The sequence below is a fragment of the Propithecus coquereli genome, unplaced genomic scaffold (genome assembly GCF_000956105.1).
Source record: "Propithecus coquereli isolate 6110/MARCELLA unplaced genomic scaffold, Pcoq_1.0 Scaffold25, whole genome shotgun sequence".
In the NCBI taxonomy this organism is placed as follows: Eukaryota; Metazoa; Chordata; class Mammalia; order Primates; family Indriidae; genus Propithecus; species Propithecus coquereli.
This window is the reverse complement of record NW_012148063.1, coordinates 7426431-7447273: the sequence shown is the minus strand read 5'-3', so window position 1 is coordinate 7447273 and position 20843 is coordinate 7426431. Positions and strand designations below refer to the sequence as shown.

The window sequence follows — 20843 nt, the reverse complement described above, 5'->3', positions numbered from 1 at the left end:
CTTGCTGTGAAAACAGGATAAAGTGTCTTCAAATAAACCCTCTTGTGCTGCAGTCAAGAGACGCAGGATGCTTCTATTGCAAGGAGTAGATATTGAAGGAAAGAAAAAAAGAATTTTTAAAAATAGGACTTTTAAATTATTTGTGATCTAAAAGGTTAATTCATCTTGAAATATACTGGATATGCCCCCACAGTGGCAACAAATACATTTTCCACATGTGTTTGGAAGGATTGCCCCTTAGCTGGAAGCGCTCCAAGAGCAGCCGTGCGCGGTGGGGCGGATCTGGTACCGACACGACAGTAACTCGGCCTCCCCGGCATCCAGAGCCCAGCAGCGTCCCCGGGGAGATGCGCACCTCCCCACTGCGGCTGTATGCAGCGTGCGTGTCCCCGGACCCTTCTAAAAGATGCTGATAAACAGTACCTTTATCCAAGAAGTCCCACACACACTTATCTAGTGAACAGGTACAAATTTAGCAATTTTAATCAATATTCTTGCAGACAAGTGTGGATATGTATATGCATATATACATATATATACCAAAATTGAGAATTTACAAATAAGAGTTGATACATTTAGTCTAGCAGTGGGTAGGTCCATAGAATAAATCTCAAGTAGGGCATATTTTCTTTGTTGATGTTCTTGGTTATTCAGTTCTACTGCATACAAAGAGACCTGAAGCTTAAATTCACCTAGTTTTGAAGGAGTCCAAACTGAGAAAAACAGAAAGCGTGTAGCATTCCATAAAGCAAGCACGGTGTGCTTATGCTGTTCCTGGAAATATGAAAGTGTCCGAATTTTGTGCCTAAAAGGTCTGGAAATCACACGGAATCAGCTGCTGGTTTCTGATGTCTCTGGGATGTGCTTACTATAAACAAAAAATGTGGAGAAGCGAAGTTAACAACAAAACTGAATCCTGTTTGTATTCTAGGCCAAGAAATGGGACTGAGTTCCAGACTGAAGATGACCAGAATGTCCAGTGTCCACCCTGTGGCCTTCCTGACAGCCGGGCAGCAACAGCGGGGCTGGGGACGCCGTCTGTGTTCTGCTCACAGCCCCTAGTGCAATTTAGCCGAGGGGGCTGGGCGGGCCAGCTTGCAGAGCGACAGTCCTGTGGTTACCACTTTCCTGGAATGGAGACCCCACACTCGTACCAGCCCACGTAGTAGTAGGGGGTTCCAAAGCCAATGTGGCCAAAGCTGACAGGCTCCTGGCGATACTGGCGGTAGTAACCTGGACAGGTCACGGGAAAGGGAGGAGAAAAAAAGGTATCAGAGGCACACGAGCCAATGGGGAAAATTCTCATCCTTGCAAGAGCTTTTCAGACAGGAGACCTCTGCTAAGTTGCTCTTACAACGAAGTATGACTTCCAAATAAACCATTTTTATGTGGGGTCACTAAGCCTGTGAGTTTTATCCCAAGAAGATCTGTGGGATAATCCAGTCCCCACATGTGTGTACCACGGGCAGGAAAGAGTGATCGTTAGCACCCTGCCTCTCTCTCTCCACGAAAGAGGATGATTTTAGCCAATCACTAGTGAGCACTCGTGCGGGGCAGGCCCTGGGTTGGGCACAACATTGAACAAGATCCCACCTGGTTCTCACAGAGCCTCGGGCCTCCCACCTGCCCGGACCTCAGTCCTCCATCCTTAATCCCTGGAATCTGTGGTGGACTTTTAGCTCTTTCTAGGCACTATCTCAAAGGAAAGAATCTTGTAGTATTTCTGACCATTTCTCCCTTTATGTAGAAGGGCTGCTCCAACCTCTTCAAAATGTTTCTGGAAACCCAACCACTGCTCTCACTCCTTGGCTCTGTTTACTTTTGCCAAATAAATGGCTGCCTGCCATGCTACAGCAAGTGTACTGAACAGCCCGCACCTCTGTGCAGAGCCGGTACTGTGACTCTGTGCAGAGTCACAGAAACACAGGGGATAGGGATAACACATATAACTGCAACCCTGGGGGAGTGCAAGATTCTGAAAAAATTACTTGCTGTGAAGGTTAATTTTATGTGTCAGCTGGTCAAGGCCAGACATTTGATCCGACCTTACACTAGATGCTTCTGTGAAGTGTTTCTTAGATGACATTAACATTTAAATCACCAGACTGAGTCAAGCAGATGACCACACACTGGCTGGCCTCAGCCACCCTGTTGAAGGCCAAATAGCAAAGGATTGACCTCCCCTGAAGAGGAAGGAATTCTGCCTCCAGACGCCTTTGGACTTGAACTGCAGCATCAGCTCTTCTCCAGCCTGACGGCCCACGCTGCGGATTTTGGACCTGCCAGTCTCCAGAATTACATGAACTGATTCCTTAAAACAAATCTCTCAATCGATAGATGGGTCGATCCTATTGGTTCTTTTTCTCTGGATGACAGAACTGTTACTATTTTTTAATTCTTTGAAAATGGGTAATTCATGTACCAGCCTAGAGTGTTTTTTTCCCAAGCTAAAAAATGTGTTAAATCAGAACATCTCACGTCCTGAAAACGCATGATCACTAAGAGCTGAGTGTATAATAAAAAAAAAGTGCTGGAATTTATTCAGCCACTGTGTTTATTTTTTGGAGAGTTGCAAAGTTACAATGCACTACAAGTTGGTAACCTCTGAGATTAGCAAACTTGTCCTCACCAAAACGTGCCACAATCAAATAGTTCACACACCGGCTTCTGAAACTATCACTGTGGGTTTGTGTGTGTCCATCTGTGCCTTCCCCACCTTTGCTCATGCCGTTTCCCAAGTGGAAGGTGCTCCAATCTCTGCATGCTCAGCCAGTCCGTAAGACTCGGCCCAGACTCTGCCTCTTCTGGGAACCTTCCTTAACAGTCTCAAGAGATTTACCTCCTTTGAATTCATAGAATGATTATTATGTGCACAATTACCTAATGGTACAATCATATGGCAAAACTCCTGTCCTTATCTATACTTGCATGTGTTCACTCTCGGTTACCTTTTCACACACCTCTTTCCTCCTCCCAGCTGTGGAGCATGTTCCTGAGAGCAGAAACAATGCCTTATATAGTCCCTTGTATCCCTGAGTCCTCAAAGCTCACCCCACGCCCAGCACATGCAGTATTTTGTTGATTCTTTATTTTTATGATCCAAAGTGTTCCCAACATCCATCTTCCAATGATAAAACAAAGGCTGAGCTACAGTGAATTTCCTCCTTATGTTAACCCTCCTCTTGCACCCCCCAGTGCAATACACGAGGCACTTGTTTGTATTACCTTGAATGGTAGGGAGGGCTTCTACGTAGGACTGAGGCCCTGTTCTTCCATCAAGGTGCGAATCCACAAATTGGCAGTGGTCTTCACCCCTTCCCCAGCTGTCTCCAATGCTGTAGAATGTATCTGCATAAGGGAATACAATGAGTCGGTCACAGTCAAAGAATGCCACAGCTGGCTTAGGAGTGTGCACAAGCTTTGGAGATCATCTGAATTGGATACAGAAACTGTGTATGCCATACTTTCCATGTCTGAAAAATGGCGACTATGTCACCAATTTCATAAATGTTGTAAGAATTTAGCAAGATCATGTATGCTAAATACTTAATGAATGTTTGCTAAGTGGAAACTACAGTATTAATATTATATGCAGTTTCAGCCTATAAATGGGAGATCTTTCTACTTCTTAGTTTTAAGAAAAGAATAGAGAAAACTACAGGAGTCAGAGAATATATTAGAAAGTAGTTATGAAGGCAGGAAGGTCTACAAAAAGAGAAGAACCTATTTTCACGTATAGCTAGGAGGGTGTGTGGGTGGTGTGAGGCGCTGTCCGTGGTGCTGAACCACAGCTGCACAGTAGGGCGAAGCGGTGTCTCCCAACCCTGGGCTACTCGACGTGGCTGTGCAGCCTCTCCTAAGAATTCTGAAGCAGGTGAGGAAAAGAGTGGCGGTGGAAGAGAAAGGAAAAAGCAGAGAGAGATAAACAGACCGTGGCTGTTGGAAAAGGCACCTACACAGAAACCGCCAGGGTGGGGGATGGGAGGGAACACGTTTTGATGCTGTCTTTAAACAATCACTCCTAGCAAGAAAAAATAATTTAAAAAATGAAAAAAACTAATCAGTGATAAAATATAGACAAGCTAAGGATAAGTTTTAAAAATGTATATACTAAAAAATAAAAAGCTGTGCAGGTTTGAATAAAAAACAAGTTTGCATAGCCAGCTGGATAGACATGGCATTTCGAAGTGTTACTAGTTCAAGGTACTCATGTTATTCTTTGTTTTGTCTCTCATTGTCGAAGACAATGTGATTCTGCTTTGGACACAGAACCAGTAGTACTGCTGATACATGTTTCGCCACCTACACTTTTTCCCTGTAAAGTTGTCACTGTAGCAGGGGACTTTTCCTCCATCCTTCCAGCTCACACTACTCGTACCTATTATTATTGAATTAATGGCAAAGAAAGTAGGCCTTTACATTTCTAACAGAATTTTGGACCTCACTCCTAAGACACAGTGGATTTTTAAAAACATATTTTTGGGTGCCAATGTAAAAATTAGTCTCCGCAAAGTAGAGCCTGTGAAGCTGGTTTGAGGCTGAGGCAGAGGGACCCGCAACAATAGATCCAGGCCTCAAATGCATCTGATACACCTGCTGTGTCACCTTAGTACCTGATAAAATAAAAATTTTCCATACCTTCCATACCACCCAGCCTCAAAGACCTACCTTTAAGGTTGTCACTGAGGTAGATCTTATATCTCAGTGAGTTACAAAGAACGACTCCCACAAACTTTCGATACCACGTCCGCTTCACATATTGCCGGCCGTGGCAGTCCGTGTAGCCGGGGTCGTGTTTGAAAGCAAACGGGATCCAGATGGGCTCGCCGCCTTGACAACACAGAACACAGTGCTAAGTCATGACGTTCCATGTGTTTATTTTTGCACAAAGTACCAGGAAACCGGACTTACTCACTGGGTCTTCCCCTCCTCGCAGGGTTTTCTAAGCAAAGATTTCCTACCCTCTTTCTCTTTCTCTGTCTTTTTAGTACTAAAGTATAATGTGGGAGGGGGGAGTTCCCTTTACCTAAACATATCTAAGGTATTTGCATTTCAAAAAGGGATTCCCAGAGTTAGCAAAAACCCTTTAAGCCTTAAGGAAAATAAGCTGTCCTGGCCGAGCTGGTCTTCTGGGGCATGCTCTCCTATCCTCACGGCCCTCAGCCTAGGCTTCGCATCCTGCCACTCATAAGACCTGTCTTGCACTTAAGCAACAGGGCTTTCTCAGTTTGTATGAAAAACAAAGCAAAATGTTGTTGTACATTTAATGTATTTTGCTATCTTTTCAGTAATTTAAAATATCCAAAGGAGTTATGTAAACAAAGTATCTATTTCATAGATATTGACTACACTATAATGGATTTTCATAGGCATTGACTAGTATGGCTCTATTAAAAAATTCCCAGTCATTTTCTTCCACAGATCAGGATGAAAAGTGCAAGGAAACCACAGAAGTTGTCAGAAAATTATGAAAACACAAAAATGATCCAGCACTTCTACTTGTGATAATCACAGCAATCTCATATTCAATATTCAACTTCATTACCAGGATGTCAAAATTATCAAGAAAAGAAACTTACCAGGTGGCCTGACAACAAGCAGAGGATTGTCTGTAGAATGAAAAAGAAATAATTGACTTAGCATCATATTTCACAATCATAGAGCTGTTGAAATGTGTATTGTAATTTGAAGAGCTAACCAAACTGGAATAAAGAAAAAAAATAAAGTTTATTTAATAAATGCTGAAGTTTTTCCTTAGTTTTTGTTTCCTAAGCATTTCCTTTTGAGATATACTCTTCTAGTTGTATGGTCTTGTTATTTACCTAGAAGCTGTGGGTTCCTGAAAATAATAAGGTTTTGATGTTGGGTGCTATAAAATAATTCAATACTCTTTTTTTTTTTAAGTCTATCTTTAGAGTAACCTAAACATCTATACCCCCATAATATGCTGAAATAAAAAAAAAAGTCTATCTTTAGAAAGATATTTGGTGGTTTCTTAAAAAAATAAGCATATACCTGTTACACTCCATCCATTCTACTCTTAGGTATTTCTCCAAAAGAAATTAAAACGTATGCCTGTACAAGTACTTGTACATAAATGTTGATAGCACCTTTGTTTGTAATAGCCAAAAAGTAGAAACAACTCAAGTGTTTATCAACAGGTGACTGGACTGGATACACAAACTGTGGCACAGCCACACAATAAAATATTGCTCAGTAATAAAAGGGAAAGAATTACTGATACACACAACAATACGGATGGATGTCAAAATGATAATGCTGGGTGAAAGAAGTCAAAGGAGTTCATACTGTATGAATCCACTCACAGAAAAATCTAGAAAATGCACACTACAGTGCCAGAAAGCAGATGCGAAGCTGCCTGCACACAGGAGGGAGAAGGGGTCCCCTGGGGGCTGGGCAGGCTGGATCGCACGCAGCAGGAGGAAGCAGCGGAGGTGACGGATGTGGTCCCCATCTGGGCAGTGGTGATGGCTTCACGCATGTAAACACACCTCAGAATTCACTACGGTGTACATTTTAAGTATGTGCAGCTTGTTGTATGCCATTTATACCTCAACAAAGCTCTTTTCAAAACATATCTATGCCTTAGCACAAATAGTGCCATTTAAGAGAATATGAAACTAACTTTTTAAGGACTTCTGCTTTAGAAAGAAAAGGTTCGTTTTTATAAAATGTCATGGACTAGGTAAATCTGGACCATTCTTTTTTTACTTTTGAGAAATCCTACAGTGAACTGCTCTTTTAGGGCATATAGCCCATGAACGTTAACAGCCGTATAGGTTCCGGAAACTCCACCACGATCAGCACAGAGGACCTGCGTCACCTGAGGGTCTCCCGGTGCCACCCTGTGCACGGACCACTCACTTTGACGTCATCCGCCAGCCACGAAACAGGGACATGCTGCAGCTGTCAGTGCAAAACGCTTGCTTCGCTCTCCTGCTCTGAGCTTCTCGAGGTCAATCCCAAATACTCCACGGCCGGGTGGAGGGGAACAAGGCTAAACGACAGCGGCGCAAACAACAAAAACCTGACCACTTACAGTCGCTCCACGGATTCATTTTAGATTATGTGTGGCAAATACCACAGTTCAGTTACTTGATAATTCCTGTTGCTCACCTAAGCTCGTCCAGCAAGGTGGCACATAACGAACGAGAGAGTTGAATAAACTGATTGAACCAAGATGACCGGAGCAAACAATTGGCCAAGTTCCGCATGCGTGAGCATCTCCGGGAGCTCACTGGCAGTGAGTTAACCGGGCCGCACCCAGACAATCTTATCAGAGGCTACGTGGGGCCTTGAACTTTCCTCACCCATCCCTTGGAGACCATAAAGGATGAGCTGGGAGCTTTCTTTGGGGAAAAGGGAGAAGACAGCTGTCTTCCCGAAAGTTTACATTGCAGTCCCAGAAATTATGTGTATTAATACATCACTGTCTACTCTCGGACTTCAGACCTGGGTTTATTGATAGCTTTTTAGGTTTGAATTATTTTTTTTTTCCAAAGAATTTTATCATGATAATTCTGATAGTTGCCAGAGGTCCACTGTGTTCTTAGGAAATGCAGCCATAAACACAGATGCATTCCTTAATTTAGCCAATTAACCGACAATGGTTTTCTCTTTATCTTTCTTAATTACTAACAAGAAACATATTCCTTAAATAAAATAGGTAAAAACACTTTTTAGATCCTTTGCCTAAATTTCTGGTATAAAGCATATTCTCATGAAAGATTTTTTTTCTCCCATGTATTTTGATTCAGCATATTTTAAATCATTATACTTAAAAATATCTTCCAATGACAAATTTTCTAGGATCAAGCTGTATATAGGAAGTCATCTAACCAAACAGAAGCGAGAAGCATCTGGGTGCAGAGCCAGCTCGGCTGGGTTGGTCTGAACCCAGTTTGGCTTCCTATATAGAAAAGTTTTAACCCGAGAATTGTCACAGCAGGGCAGCTTTGCCTCAGCCCATGGGCCGTAGGAACATTTTATGGAAGGGTCAGGGAGCTCTGCTCACCAGCACCCCAAAATGCAAGGATATGCTCTGAGTGATATTGCTTATGAGTGAAGGATATTTTCATTAAACTCTCAATATTAAGTAAAGACATCTCTGCTTCCCAGTAGAGGAGGCATCTCAGAGACTTGGCTCAGTGGAGAAGCAGCTGCCTCTCAGACCACATGACTAGATGCTCTTCAGCTGTTTGCAATAAAAAAAAAATTTTTTTAAACTCTGTAACTAAATTTTGTACAGATAGAGTTGAACTTATCTTTCCTACATGGTTAAAAACTAGATTTTTTCCTTTCATTGGAATTTGACTTTTCTGTTCCTGAGAGAGCCAGTGAAGACTACTTTTAATTTTATTATCCAAGTTTTAACCCAGCACAAAGAAAATAATGTTTATTTTGGAAAGAGATATCCAGTGTGAGCTTATTAAATAGAAAATTAAGGATTTTATTTCTTTAATGTTTACTCTATTGCAGTCATTATTCTAAATTTTTTTATTTCATTTTTAGGAAAAAAAAAAACAAATAAAAATGTGAGTCACCCGTACCTGACTCCGTAACAAATGACACTGAAGGGCTGATGGGTCCATAGCCGTGAGGATTCTTGGCTTGAACTTTAAAGTAATACCTGGAATTGGAAGAAAACATCTTTTGAAAGAGAACTTTATTTGGCTTCTGTGTAATGAAACAGCTTCCCAAACTACTGGCAGGTTTTGAGTTCTAATTTTTACAAATGCGTACACCAAAAATGGGTCTTTGTGTTTTTCTGAACTTTCTCGTTTTTTAATAACATTTCTAAATAATACAATTACTGTGGCATAGCTGCGTGCCTGACGGGAACAGAGGGGCATATCGGACAAGTGGGCTGGAGAGCGTGTGCTCCTGAGAGCACGTGGACCACCCCTGCTCAGCGTGGGCTGTCCTCGGCCCTCCTCATGCGAAGCTCCCATCTGACCTTGCTCTTGTCACAGCCTAAGACCCAGGTCCCAGATGGAGCTCGACAGCTCCAGAGGGAGAAGTTGAAGCAGCAAAACACGACAAGCAGAATTCAAATTGTAACCTGGTTCTTATCACTACAGTCCACGGGGAGAAGCAGAATGTTCGATCCAGCAATGATGCAACCCGTCGTTGGCAGAGAGAGGGCGAACCGGGCCAGAGGTTGGCCTCCGCAGTGGAACTAGCACAACGACGACGTCTTGGGCGCATGAGAAGTGCTATGGTTGGCCCTGCAGCTAGGAATGGGCCTTCTTAAAAGTCACTGAGTTTTGAGCTTCTGTGCCTCAAGGAAAGAAAAACAAGTCCAGGAAAGGGAACAGGAAAAGGTCTGGAGAGAGAGGCTTTGCTGTAGAGCTGAACTCTGCCTTGGAACAGAGAATGTGCTAGAAAGCACACTGTCTGAGTCAGCTAGCTTGTCTAGAGGGAGAATGAGTCTCCACGCGTCTCGCTTTGCACTCTTACAGTTAAAAGACAAGGAGTGGTGGTTAGAAAAACACTGGAGACCAACACCACAGTTGTGACCCACGACATTTATTCCTAATCTTTGTGTTTTCCTCCTCTGGGATTCCAGATGTTTTATGTGCTCTCTTAGTACTTAGCTACTCACAGGTAAAGGGGTGTACAGAATCCTGGCAGTGGTGGCTCTGTCATTTTAGAGAGTTCAGAAGGAAACTTTTCCTCTGGCTTTGGGCCAGTAAGAATGTCACGATTAAATGTTATAGAATTGTTTATTTAAGTCAGGCACACAAATTATATGCACTAATTAAAACGCACTAAATTTTAAAAAGGTAAATTATTTACATGTAAAGAACAAAGGGTTACGCCTGCTGCACCAGCAGCCCTAGCATGGAGCCTTCTGGGCTGCTGAGAAGGCCAAGGCCGCCTCTGGCCTCGCAGTCCATAGAGCTATTTCACTTCGGGTATGATTAAACAGAAAGCAAAGAAAAGCCACTGGGTAAAATTAGTCTTCTTACATCATTCACATTTCATGTACAAGTATTCTTTTTTAAATTTCAATTTTTTAAAAAAACATATGCACAATTAAGAACATATGAGTTTCCAAATCTCAATTCACTCAGCAGTTCGTGTTTTCCCAGTCGTGCATACTTTTATTCAGTGGTCGTGGAGTTATTTAAGGCAAACTCCAAGGCAGTTCAAGCAGTGGGTTTGGCATACATTGGTGAGCCTGGTCAAACTTCACAGATACTTTCTTTTAAAAAAGGAAATCAAAACCTAAGGAAGGACACAAACCCAGGGGCTGCAGGGGACATTTCTGCTAGAATTCTGAAGCCATGGCTGGGACCATCCTGACCCCGTCTCCCGAGCCCCGCAGAGGAAAGCAGTGCTTTGCAACCGGGGAGGTGGCGCAAGCGACACCCGACAGGCCGAGGGAGCCTGTCCAGATGCATGTGTTGGTGTCGATTTTGTCTCACCGCTGACACTCAGGTACTCCCCAAACCTGCGTCCCCTACCGAGACAGTGATTCTAGTCCTCCAGAAACTCACACGTGCCAACTCCAGAGACATATTTCCATTTGAACTTCACCTAATGTGTCAAAGAAATTTAAATATACTGAGCTGAAAAACAACATGAAATTATTAAAAAAGTAAAATCCCCATTTTCGAAAACCACATTAAGCTTTTTCTGTGGACTAAAATATGTTGTTTCCTACTCCTAATGGTCTCCGAGCAACAAAAGCAATCGTGCCTTGCGGCCTTGCCTTCCTATATGAGCTTTTGGCACCTTCTTTAGAAAAGCTTCAATAGTGACAAATCTGTGTACTTCAGGTATGGATTTAAAATATGCAGACTCCACAGTGATGTGGGGCTCAGGCTGGTGGACACGGCAGATAATGCCCGTTCCCAGGGCCATCATGAGCATGAGGACGCAGACGCCAAAGTGAGCCCACCGCAGTCGCTCTGCATTCCGGCGATGCCGCAAAAAAATGAGTGTCCTCACATCACATTCCCACTGTCCTTGATGTGGAAATTTAGCAGCCGTGCAGTGGGTTTGAGGAAATGTTTGCAGGAGCAGCGGCAGCCCCCGTGGGCAGAAGGTAGAATACGGCTGTGATGCGACCAGGGACCCAGAGGACTCTGGCACTGATCTGTCCGGCCTCTCCTCACCCTCAGCCTCACGCCAAATGGCCTCCTTTGCTTCCCAGAACACACCCTCTCTGGGGCATCCTCTCTGCCTGCAGCGATTTGGCCCCACGGCACCCACCTTTTCTCCAAATTACCTGCTTCTGACTGTTCAGACCTTACTTCCCCTGAGAAGCCACCTGACTGCCTTCTCTGCCCCACGCTCAGAGGAAAATAAAGCCCCCTGCTCCGTACTCTCCAAGCGCGCGTGCTCCTCCCTCGCCGCACTGACCGGTGGGCGTTTATAAAAAGAGTCTGTCTCCTCTACCAGACCATAAGCCCCTCCAGGACGGGGCGGTGTGGACTCCACCCACCCTGCCCCAGCCCTCTGCCCAGCCTGGGACGGGCACCTGGCTCTGAGTACACACGCAGCAAGCACTGGCTGAATACCTGTTGCAGGCAGGAACACTGCACCATCCTACACAATCATGTCCCACGTGACTCAAAACGCAACTTCAGCCCGGCAGCAGAGGTTGCGGAGGAGCACTGCACTGGGGGAGTTGGGAGGCTGGGTTCAAGCTCCATGGCAAGTAGCCCTGGGGCCCAACCTCCCGAAGGCCTTCCGCTCTTTGACATTGCGGCTGTGCTACAAATTGTCACTCTGCACACAAGAAAGCCAACGGATGTGAACTGCATTTTCTCTAATTTTGTATTTTTGTTTCCTCTAGTTAATCAATTTTCCATTACTCTTAGGGAAAAATAAAGATGAGTGCTTTCTCAGTTTCCTGTTTTACTACTTGCTTTTTATTTGCCAAATCCTGAAATGCATCGTGGTTTACGACAGCTCAGTGCAAGAGAGCCCAACAGGCACGTTGAAGTGTCCCGAGGAACATCCTCAGCTCGTTCAGCCGTCTCCCCACGCCCATGCACAGTGTCCAGATTCCACCTCCCATACTTCTGTTTCATGAGCGTATTTTGGTCCAGCCTTCTCCGTCCCCCGCCCGTGTAGGGAACTAGAGGCCTGGGCACCATCGTCACCTTGCGCCCTCTGCTCGGCACACATGGTGGCTGGGCACAGCAGCGTATGCTGGAGCTGCTTGCACAGGCTGGAGAACAATCGCTAAACACAGGAACTCTGCCAGCCCATGGCAGCTTGAAATTGGCCAGGGTGGGAGTATTTACACCTCAGAAATTGGAAAACGTTACCAACCAAGAATTGTTTTCCACTGAGCCAGTTTACCAGCGCACCACTGCCTGACCACCATGTTCACCCACCAGAGCAGCTTTCTGACGGCCACTACCATCCACACCAGAGAGCACAAAAGAGGGATGAACATCACTCTCTCTGTACCCCTGGAAACCAGTTTTGCCTATTTCGCACTGAGGGCTGTAAACTCTGGCTTTCCGCATGGTGCTCTGGCCAGCCAGCCGCCCCTACTGAGAAAGGCATGTTTGTAACCTTTATCCGTGTGTGCAAAGCATCCTTCTGGAATGGTCTGAGCTTCTACGTCACAGAGTTTGAGTACCAGTTAACTAAAATGTTTAGCAATTGCTGCTCCATGAATGTCACGTATGAAGTTGCATTGCCTAACGCCACCACATGGGTGACTGAAAATGGACCAATTCTCTTTCGACGCACAGAACAATTTTCTTTCCTCAGTGGCAGGTAGTGTTTAGGAAAATTGGGAATAAAATATAAACACAAACACCTAACAATTACAATACATACAGTAATTTCTCCTAAGAAAATTACATAACATATGGTAAGCATTCATTGACATTCTGTGAGAAGCAGAGAATTCAAAGAAATCATAAAAACGTTTTGATTAACTCTTTCATTTTCAACCAAAGGATATCTGTGACCGTGCACATGGTCTCATCTTTTGTTTCTAAAAGACTCACACATCATACCTTGTGTTTGGCTTCAGGTTCTCAATGGGCAAATGAGTCATGGATGAAGCTTGGGTGGACCACTTGTTTCTGATGAAGTCTTCATAGGAAGCGCTATAAACCAGGTAACCTGAACACGGAAACAGGGAAGAACCCAGTGAGCGCCGAGGGACCCAATCACACAGAAGGTGTAACCCGGTGAGAACACAGAGTGAGGCAAAGCCAAGACTGACTCTGTGGGAGAAATTCTGGCACAGCAAGCCCCTGGGGACAGGGTGGAACATAACAATGGCACCTCCTGGTGAGTGAATCCAGACAGGGACAATGAATGAAAGCTCTTCCTGACAACTTGCTAGTTCACTACTTCTTCCTTCTCTGGCCCCCTCATTCCCTGACCTCCCCCATCTCCTCAGAACTAGAGCACATCTAGTCTTGGCTGCATAGAGAAAAAAGCAGCAGAAGAAAAAAAGGAGTGACCTCCACACACATATTTAAGAATTTCCAGGTAGAGACAATATACAATTGTCCTGCACAGGAAACCAAGAGTGTTGGCAGTGAATGCTATGCATGTGTGTGTGGCTGAAAGACCCAGACTCCCAGCGACCCCTCGTCCATTGGGTGAAGGCTGTCCCTTGATCGCTCCTTGTTGAGTAGACCTGCACCTGCCTTGGCCTTCTCTAATGACAGCTGTCAGGCAGCACTTCTTTCTATCATCCAACCTGCTCTGTCTCATCGGCTGATGTCAGACCTCAGCAGGTGGCTCTACACCCTGACACCTGTCCAGCCTTCACGCCTGCCCCAGGGGACAAAGTGAAGTTCATACCACAGCTCAGCACGTCCTTTATGCTAGGTTTCTCACGTGTATACAGAAGAAGAAAACATTTGTATGTGCCAAACCTTACTCTAAGCACTTTCACTTAAGTTTTATTTGGATTAATTCTCACAATCCTAGTGTGCAGGCACTGCTATCCCTATTCTGACACGTGAGGAAACTGAGTCTTAGAGATCGGTTAAATATCTTGTCTGGGTTCACATTCATCGATTCATTCAACAAGTATTTATTATGCGACTCCTATTTGCCAGACACTACACTACATATGGGGATAAAATGGTGACCACGAACTCCTGGAGCAGCAGGGGCCACATACAGAGCATATGGCCGCATCGGCGCTCTGCAGGGCCAGTCCATGGTGCTTCAGGAGGGTGTGCAGGGACAGCTGACCCCATGGAGGACATGAAGAGCTTCCCTGAGCTCCCAAAAATGGAGCTGATCTCTGAAGGATGAGAAGCAGTTAAGACGTGGTAGGAGGTGGGAAGAGCCCCAGGTACAAGGAATCCCTGGGCAAGATGTGAAGGAGGGAGGAGCCAGGAGAAGGCACATGGCTGAGCTGGGAAGTGGCAGGGCCAGGGACAGGCAGGAGCTAAGGCTGAAGCAGCACAGAACAATAAAACTAGGGAACGCCTTTAGGGCATGCTAGGCTTTTGCTTTTCACTATAAAAGAAAGGGAAAGACATCAAAGGGGTGACACAGTCCAGTCGGGTGTGCGTCTTCAGTGCACCTCTCCTGTGCAGAGAGAGAACGGACTGGCTGTGGAGTGTGGGCATGGAGGGGGCCAGTCCAGTTAGACAGCTCTCGCCGTGGCCGGGAGAGAGATGGCAACTGTTGGATTAACATGGTCGTCAATGGAGAGAAATGAATGGGGTCCAGAGAAACTGGGGAGGTAACACTTAAGAACCGAATATGGAGGTGAGATAAAAGAAGGAGATCTGAAGAAGACTCCAAAGCTTCAGGCTTGCACAACGTGTGGGAAGCGAGACCATTCCCTGCAACAGGAAACGCAGATGAAGACCAGGCTTGAGGATCGCAAGGACCATGAGTTTGACTTTTCATACGCTGACTCTGAGATGCTTTGGAGACATCCCAGTGATGACGTCAAGTGATTTTACTATTTGCATCTGATTTTACTGTGTGCGGCTCAGAGGAGAGGAGGGCCCAGCCTTGACTTATAAATCAATGACTCATCTCCAAGAAGAAGTAAAACCACGTACATGGACGAGACTCTGTGGGGAGAGAGGACAGGGCAAGAAGGAAGGAAGACCCAGGACCGAGCCTTGAGAAACCCCACCATTCAACGTCGGGGTGGATGGGGGTAAGCCCGCACGGGCATGGAGAGCCTGAGAGAACTGGGTCACGCAAGACAAGGGGGAGGGGAAGATCGATAGCCTCTTAGCCTTTTGGGACCTGCTGCTTTTCCTCCATATTGCAGGGCCGGCGTCACGTGCTGAAATGTTCCACGGCAGGCAGTTGGACAGGCGTTGGCGGTTTTATGTTGGGAGGGCCCAAATCCCTGTAGACACCTCACCCACATTGTTTATGCAGTGTCGTGAGTACTCACAAGCAGGGCACTGAGCTTTCGTTTCAGATTAGGTGTAGGATATGCGAGGGATGAAAGGACACTGAAGTTTCTAGGAAGCTTTGGACAGCTTGGAATGCATGGCCGGAACCCCGGGGAGCAAGAGTATAGGTGTTTCCAAAGCTTGACCTCTGCAGGATAACACGGAAATCGTGTCTGAGTTGTGCCTCAGAGGCATTTGTTAGGAGTTCCTTGAAGGCTCTTTTTTCTCTGCAAGAGCCTTTGAGGCATGTTTAATGTGGCCAATGCTCTGGTCCTGCAGCCAGTGTTTCTTCGAAGCCCCTTGGCTCAGGGCGCAGCGATATATTTATGTTAAGTAATATCTGTCATGCAAGAGATCAAAAGCTAAATAGCTTAAAATAAGATTTTCAATTATTTTTTCTGAATGTTTGCTTGCTTTTAAAAATTGCCGTTCAAAAAGGCACATTCAACAAATAAAAGGGTTTTCTGGCTGTTTTGACTACAAGCTTTCCTCCTTCCAATGATTTATTTGCATTCTATTAGGAACATACTGGACTTCACAGAAATTGGTCTCAGCAGCCCGTGTAGCACACACCCTGGTGTGACCAGCACCAGAGACTCAAAATCCCTAACGCTGCACGCCCCCTGCACCCCCGGGCCTTTCGGCCTCCCCTGGCACCATACCGAGGGGCATTCTTTCCCTGTGTCCTTTACTGTGGCTTTGGGCTGCTGTGTAAATTCCACAAAAGAAGTTACTCTTTGGATATACTTGGACATTTTTTCTCATTTTAAGAGATAATTTTGGGAAAATAAAGCAAAAGCACTAGAAATGTTGAATTATATGAACTATACTAGCATAATAGCGACAGCTGATGTCAAACTCCAACCTGTGATGCCACCATCCCCAGCCCAAGACACATACACCGCGTCACACATATATCCTTCCTCTTATACAGCTCATGGGCCCAGTAGGAATCATTTGCAAAGGAAGATTATTCAAAGAAAATATTGATTCTCTTTCTATAAAAACTTATTTTAAGATTTATCCTCAAATATATCCTTGCCAGAGTCACATGAACTCATGAACATCTCAAAGGCCAAGACCTAGAGGGGCTTAAGATCCTTGGGAACTGTTCCATCACATTCAATTCCCACACAAGAAATTGAGAAGCATTCAGCCTGGTTTGGAAGCACCCAGCAGGCATGGAAAGATGCAGAGGCATGATCCCAGGGCTGACTCTGATGCAGGGCAGCTGCGCGGCACAGCAGGAGCTCTGTCATCACCCCCGCTGCAGGACCGGGTCTTACAAGTGGCTGCCTGGACTCCCTGGCCATTTGCAGGATTATAGAAGGTTAGAGATGTGATGATATTTTGCACATGGGGAAACAAGGCCCAGGAAGATGAAGTAACTAGCTCAAGGTCAAGCAAATCAATCTGGGACTAGGATTCAGGACTTCTGACTTCCATCCAGTGCTCTGTACACTACCCCACAAGGCTTCTGTTGTTGCCTACATTTCATCCTGTTGAAAGAAGACAGCTGCACTCATCCATCCAACACACCGCCATCCTCCCATGCATGCATCCGTCCACTCATCCATCCATCCCTTATGGTCTTACTTCCCACCTACAGATCATGGGAACTCTGACTCTCTGCCTAGGACATACCTGTTACCACATCTCCCTGGGTGGCTTTGTCCCAGTCCACAATGACAAACGAGTGGCAGCCTTCCATAGCGACCACGGTGATGTTGCGGGGGGCATTCTGAGGGGGCAGGTCACTCTTCCTCATGTCATTCGGGATGATTTCATCCAGGCTGTCCACTTGGAAGTGATCCAGAGCATCGGTCAGAGAGCACGGAGCTGATGGGTCTTTATTTAGGTACGTCACATAAGGAGCTAGAAAGGAACAGAGATACCCAATTGCATTGCTGAAGGCCTACAGCATCTGCTCCATAGAGTGAGACCCACCATTCCGTCTCTCCCCACCAGACAGAGGCTCCAGAGCCCCCAGCCTCAATGCCAAGCTCAAAAGCACATCCCTGCTGGTGGGACTGCAAACTAGTGCAACCTCTGTGGAAAGCAATATGGAGATACCTTAAAGAGATACAAGTAGAAGTACCATTCGATCCAGCAATCCCATTACTGGGCATCTACCCAAAAGAACAAATGATACTCTGTAAGAAAGACACCTGCACCCGAATGTTTATAGCAGCACAATTCACAATTGCAAAGATGTGGAAACAACCCAAGTGTCCATCAATACATGAGTGGATTAATAAAATGTGGTATATGTATACCATAGAGTACTATTCTGCTTTAAGAAACGATGGTGATATAGCACCTCTTGTATATCCCTGGATAGAGCTGGAACGCATTCTACTAAGTGAAGTATCCCAAGAATGGAAAAACAAGCACCACATGTACTCACCATCAAATTGCTATTAACTGATCAACACGTAAGTGTACATATAAGAATAACATCTATTGGATGTCGGGCAGGGGGGAGGGGGGAGGGGGGAGGAGGAGACGGGTATATGCATACACAAAGAGTGCAATGCGCACCATCTGAGGGATGGACACACTTGAAACTCGGACTTGGGGGGGAGGGGCAAGGGCAACATACATAACCTAAACATCTATACCCCCATAATATGCTGGAAAAAAAAAAAAAAAAGCACATCCCTGGGTCTCCTTAATGGATCTGTGTGTTTATATCTTTCCATCTGGTGGTTTCAAAAGATCCTACTGACAATCAGCATCGATGACTATGTCCTCAAAGTGATTCTGAAAAATCCCCAAACTATAATTCAGTGTAATATAGTTTCCTGTGCTCAAACATTTGGAAAAGTGTGAGTCAGGCCCACCCTACACTTCACTAGCATTCTCTTAATACAGTTCATTCCTCAACTATCTTGGAACCAGAAAATATCTACATACTGGTCAAGATGTACAGCCTCTAACCTCAGCCCTGGGTGGCCTTCCTTAGAGTTTCACAACCCCCCACAAACATCTGGAGTAGCTGTGCATAAGGCCAGGCCTGGACAGCTTTCTACAACACTGATTCTCAGTGTACTAACAGCTACTCACATTTGTGGAAAGACTGAAGCCTTTTCTACACATACTATTTTGGTGGCTACACGATCCTGAGAACATGGAAGGATACAGACGGATGTCCCCATGTTACTGCCTGCCAGCGCTGGGTGTGCCCACTAAGTAAGGGTCGATCCGGAGACTCTCTACCGCTAGCCCTCAGCGCTTTCTCATACCCCACCCTCTATGAAGTTAGAAATGTCAAGGAAATGAGGTTGGGGCTTCCGACATGCCAGACTCTCAAGTACCAACGTCTAGTAATTTCTAAAGATTCCATTTCACGTTTCAGTGCTAGGTTCTCGTTCCCAGTTGGCTGTTAGCACTGGATGCAATTTTTAGCTTCTTTATTTTCCAGTAATTAGTCTGAAATTAGACTGTTAGGACTTGTCGATGGATCTTATCCGAAAGTGTGGGGGAGTAGGCGATTATGCTTTACAGAGTGACAGACATAGGAAAACAGGCAGACAACAGCAAGCCTTTCAGTGTTTAGAGGAGTTCTGCAAAACAGTTAATAACAGCACAGAAAGCGTTTCTATTCCTGCCACGGAATTGCAGAGCGAGAAGTCAGCATTTGGCAAAGGCAGCCAGGCAGCTGCATACCGTGGCCAGCATTAGCGCTTGCCTCAGGAATGCTACCTCAAATTAATACTCTTGTTCCTCAAGTCCGTGTGGTTTAGACACTCAATCACTACATCTCGGCTGGCAAGAGCTGCTCTCCGCTCATGGCAGAACATTTGTTTTGGAAACAGAAAGTGTGATATTGGTTTAAGCTATTGCTTGTCTCCACTCAGTAACATATTAATCCAACTGCCTCATTAATGAAGTTCGTTAAGGGCGTGGGAAAAGAAGACTTGCAAAAGGAACGAAACACAGTTCAGTTACAGAGAAATTCCTATTGAAATTGTTTTAATGACTGAGAAACAAGAATAAGATGAATCTCTAAATTCCAAATCCTTGAGGCTAATGAAAATTATAGGCAATAACTAAACAAAAACAGCTTTGGTTCTGTGATACTGCAAGCGTTAGTGGCTCAAGTCCGTAACCTGCTAACCTTTTAGGAAGAATTTAGCCAACAATAGCAGATAAGGCCTAGTGGTAAGTCTCGTCTTAGGAAAGCTAGCTGCAATAAAAATGCTCATGTCCCTTGCTCCTGAGGACCTGTGTTTCTTACTCTTAGTCTACACAAGGCAGCCTCTGCAAACTGTCCTCTGTTGGATACCAAAAGTCCTCCTGCATCCTCCCCCGCTTCTGACTTTTGCAGAAAGCAAGTTAATATGCATCTCAACAGGACTGACTCACTAAAGTACCCCAAATGGAAATTTTACTCTGGGAAAATTCAAAATGCACTGCCTTGGCCAGGCCAAGAGATTAGTTACGCTCTTCTTCAAAGAGCAAAAGTTAAAAACTCATGTTTCTCTGATTAAGGAAGTTATACTTACCAACAAATCGTTTCTTTCCAGCCAGATCAAATTCTTCTTGAGGAAAGGAACTGATGGTGCCTTCTTCTGGGATGACCTTTGGTGTAGTTGTGGCAGCAGTGGTCGAAGGCTTGGTGGTGGCTGGTGGCCTCGAGGTCTCAAATTCATAATCTGAAATGATATGAAGGCTCTGTCATTGGGCCCTGCCAGAAAAGGGGCATCGTTTACAGTCACATGATGCCATCTTAAGATTCAGCTGTAGACTGAAACACACACCAACAGCCTAAAATAAAAGCTATGTCTAGACATAGTTTGTTTCCACTAAAGTACTATTTCTTCCCATTTCAGTCCTCACAACAAAGTGGCTTCAGATAAAGAGAGAAGGGGAAAAAAGAAACACACATGACCAGAAAAATGAAGTTTTATAATCAGAGATGGAGAGAACCTTCAAATCCATCGGTTCAGCTCGTGGTACTGGCCCAAGGCCATTCTCTACCTGCATCATTCTCCCTTTTAGAGCCACGAAAGATCACATCAGAAAATCAGCTTGAATTTTTTTCTTAAAAGCTATCTTCTGTGTATGGGTTTTTTTCTGGGGAGGGAGGTAGGATTAATCCTGCCGAAAGAACTAATCCTTTAACATTTGAAAAAGAAAATGAAACTCTGCCCCCCTTTCAAACTGTTCAAAGGCAATAAGAAAGATGGTTAGTATTTTCAAAGGTGCTAAGAAATCTTCCTTTGCTTTCTGACATCTGCTGTTTTTAAGTCAGTTTTTGTTTGAAAACCTTGGATTAAACCACTGCATCAAGATTTACTGTGAATAAATAAAGCGCCAAAGGTGGCATTATTCACACAGTTGTGATTTAAGACAGTTGGAGCTAGGAAGAGTAGCAGAAAAGGGGAAGCACGCAGGTGAGAATCCTGAGCCCCAGTGGCAAAGGGCGGCACCAGGTGTGGACAAGATTCCTAC

The 20843-nt window shown here is 44.9% G+C and overlaps 1 protein-coding gene across 1 annotated transcript in view; it reads right to left on the bottom strand.

Moving 5' to 3' along the window:
- Positions 1-1061: 1061 nt before the first annotated feature.
- FNDC1 (fibronectin type III domain containing 1) overlaps positions 1062-20843 on the bottom strand; it is a 92679-nt gene continuing 72897 nt past the window's right edge. The window contains exons 17-24 of the mRNA XM_012646808.1: positions 19895-20044; positions 17031-17261; positions 13011-13119; positions 8571-8650; positions 5580-5609; positions 4669-4830; positions 3226-3348; positions 1062-1233 (exon numbers count right to left, since the gene is read on the bottom strand). Of these exons, the coding sequence (XP_012502262.1) occupies positions 1118-1233; positions 3226-3348; positions 4669-4830; positions 5580-5609; positions 8571-8650; positions 13011-13119; positions 17031-17261; positions 19895-20044 (1001 nt within the window). The 3' untranslated portion in view covers positions 1062-1117. The remainder of the gene's footprint in view (positions 1234-3225; positions 3349-4668; positions 4831-5579; positions 5610-8570; positions 8651-13010; positions 13120-17030; positions 17262-19894; positions 20045-20843) is intronic.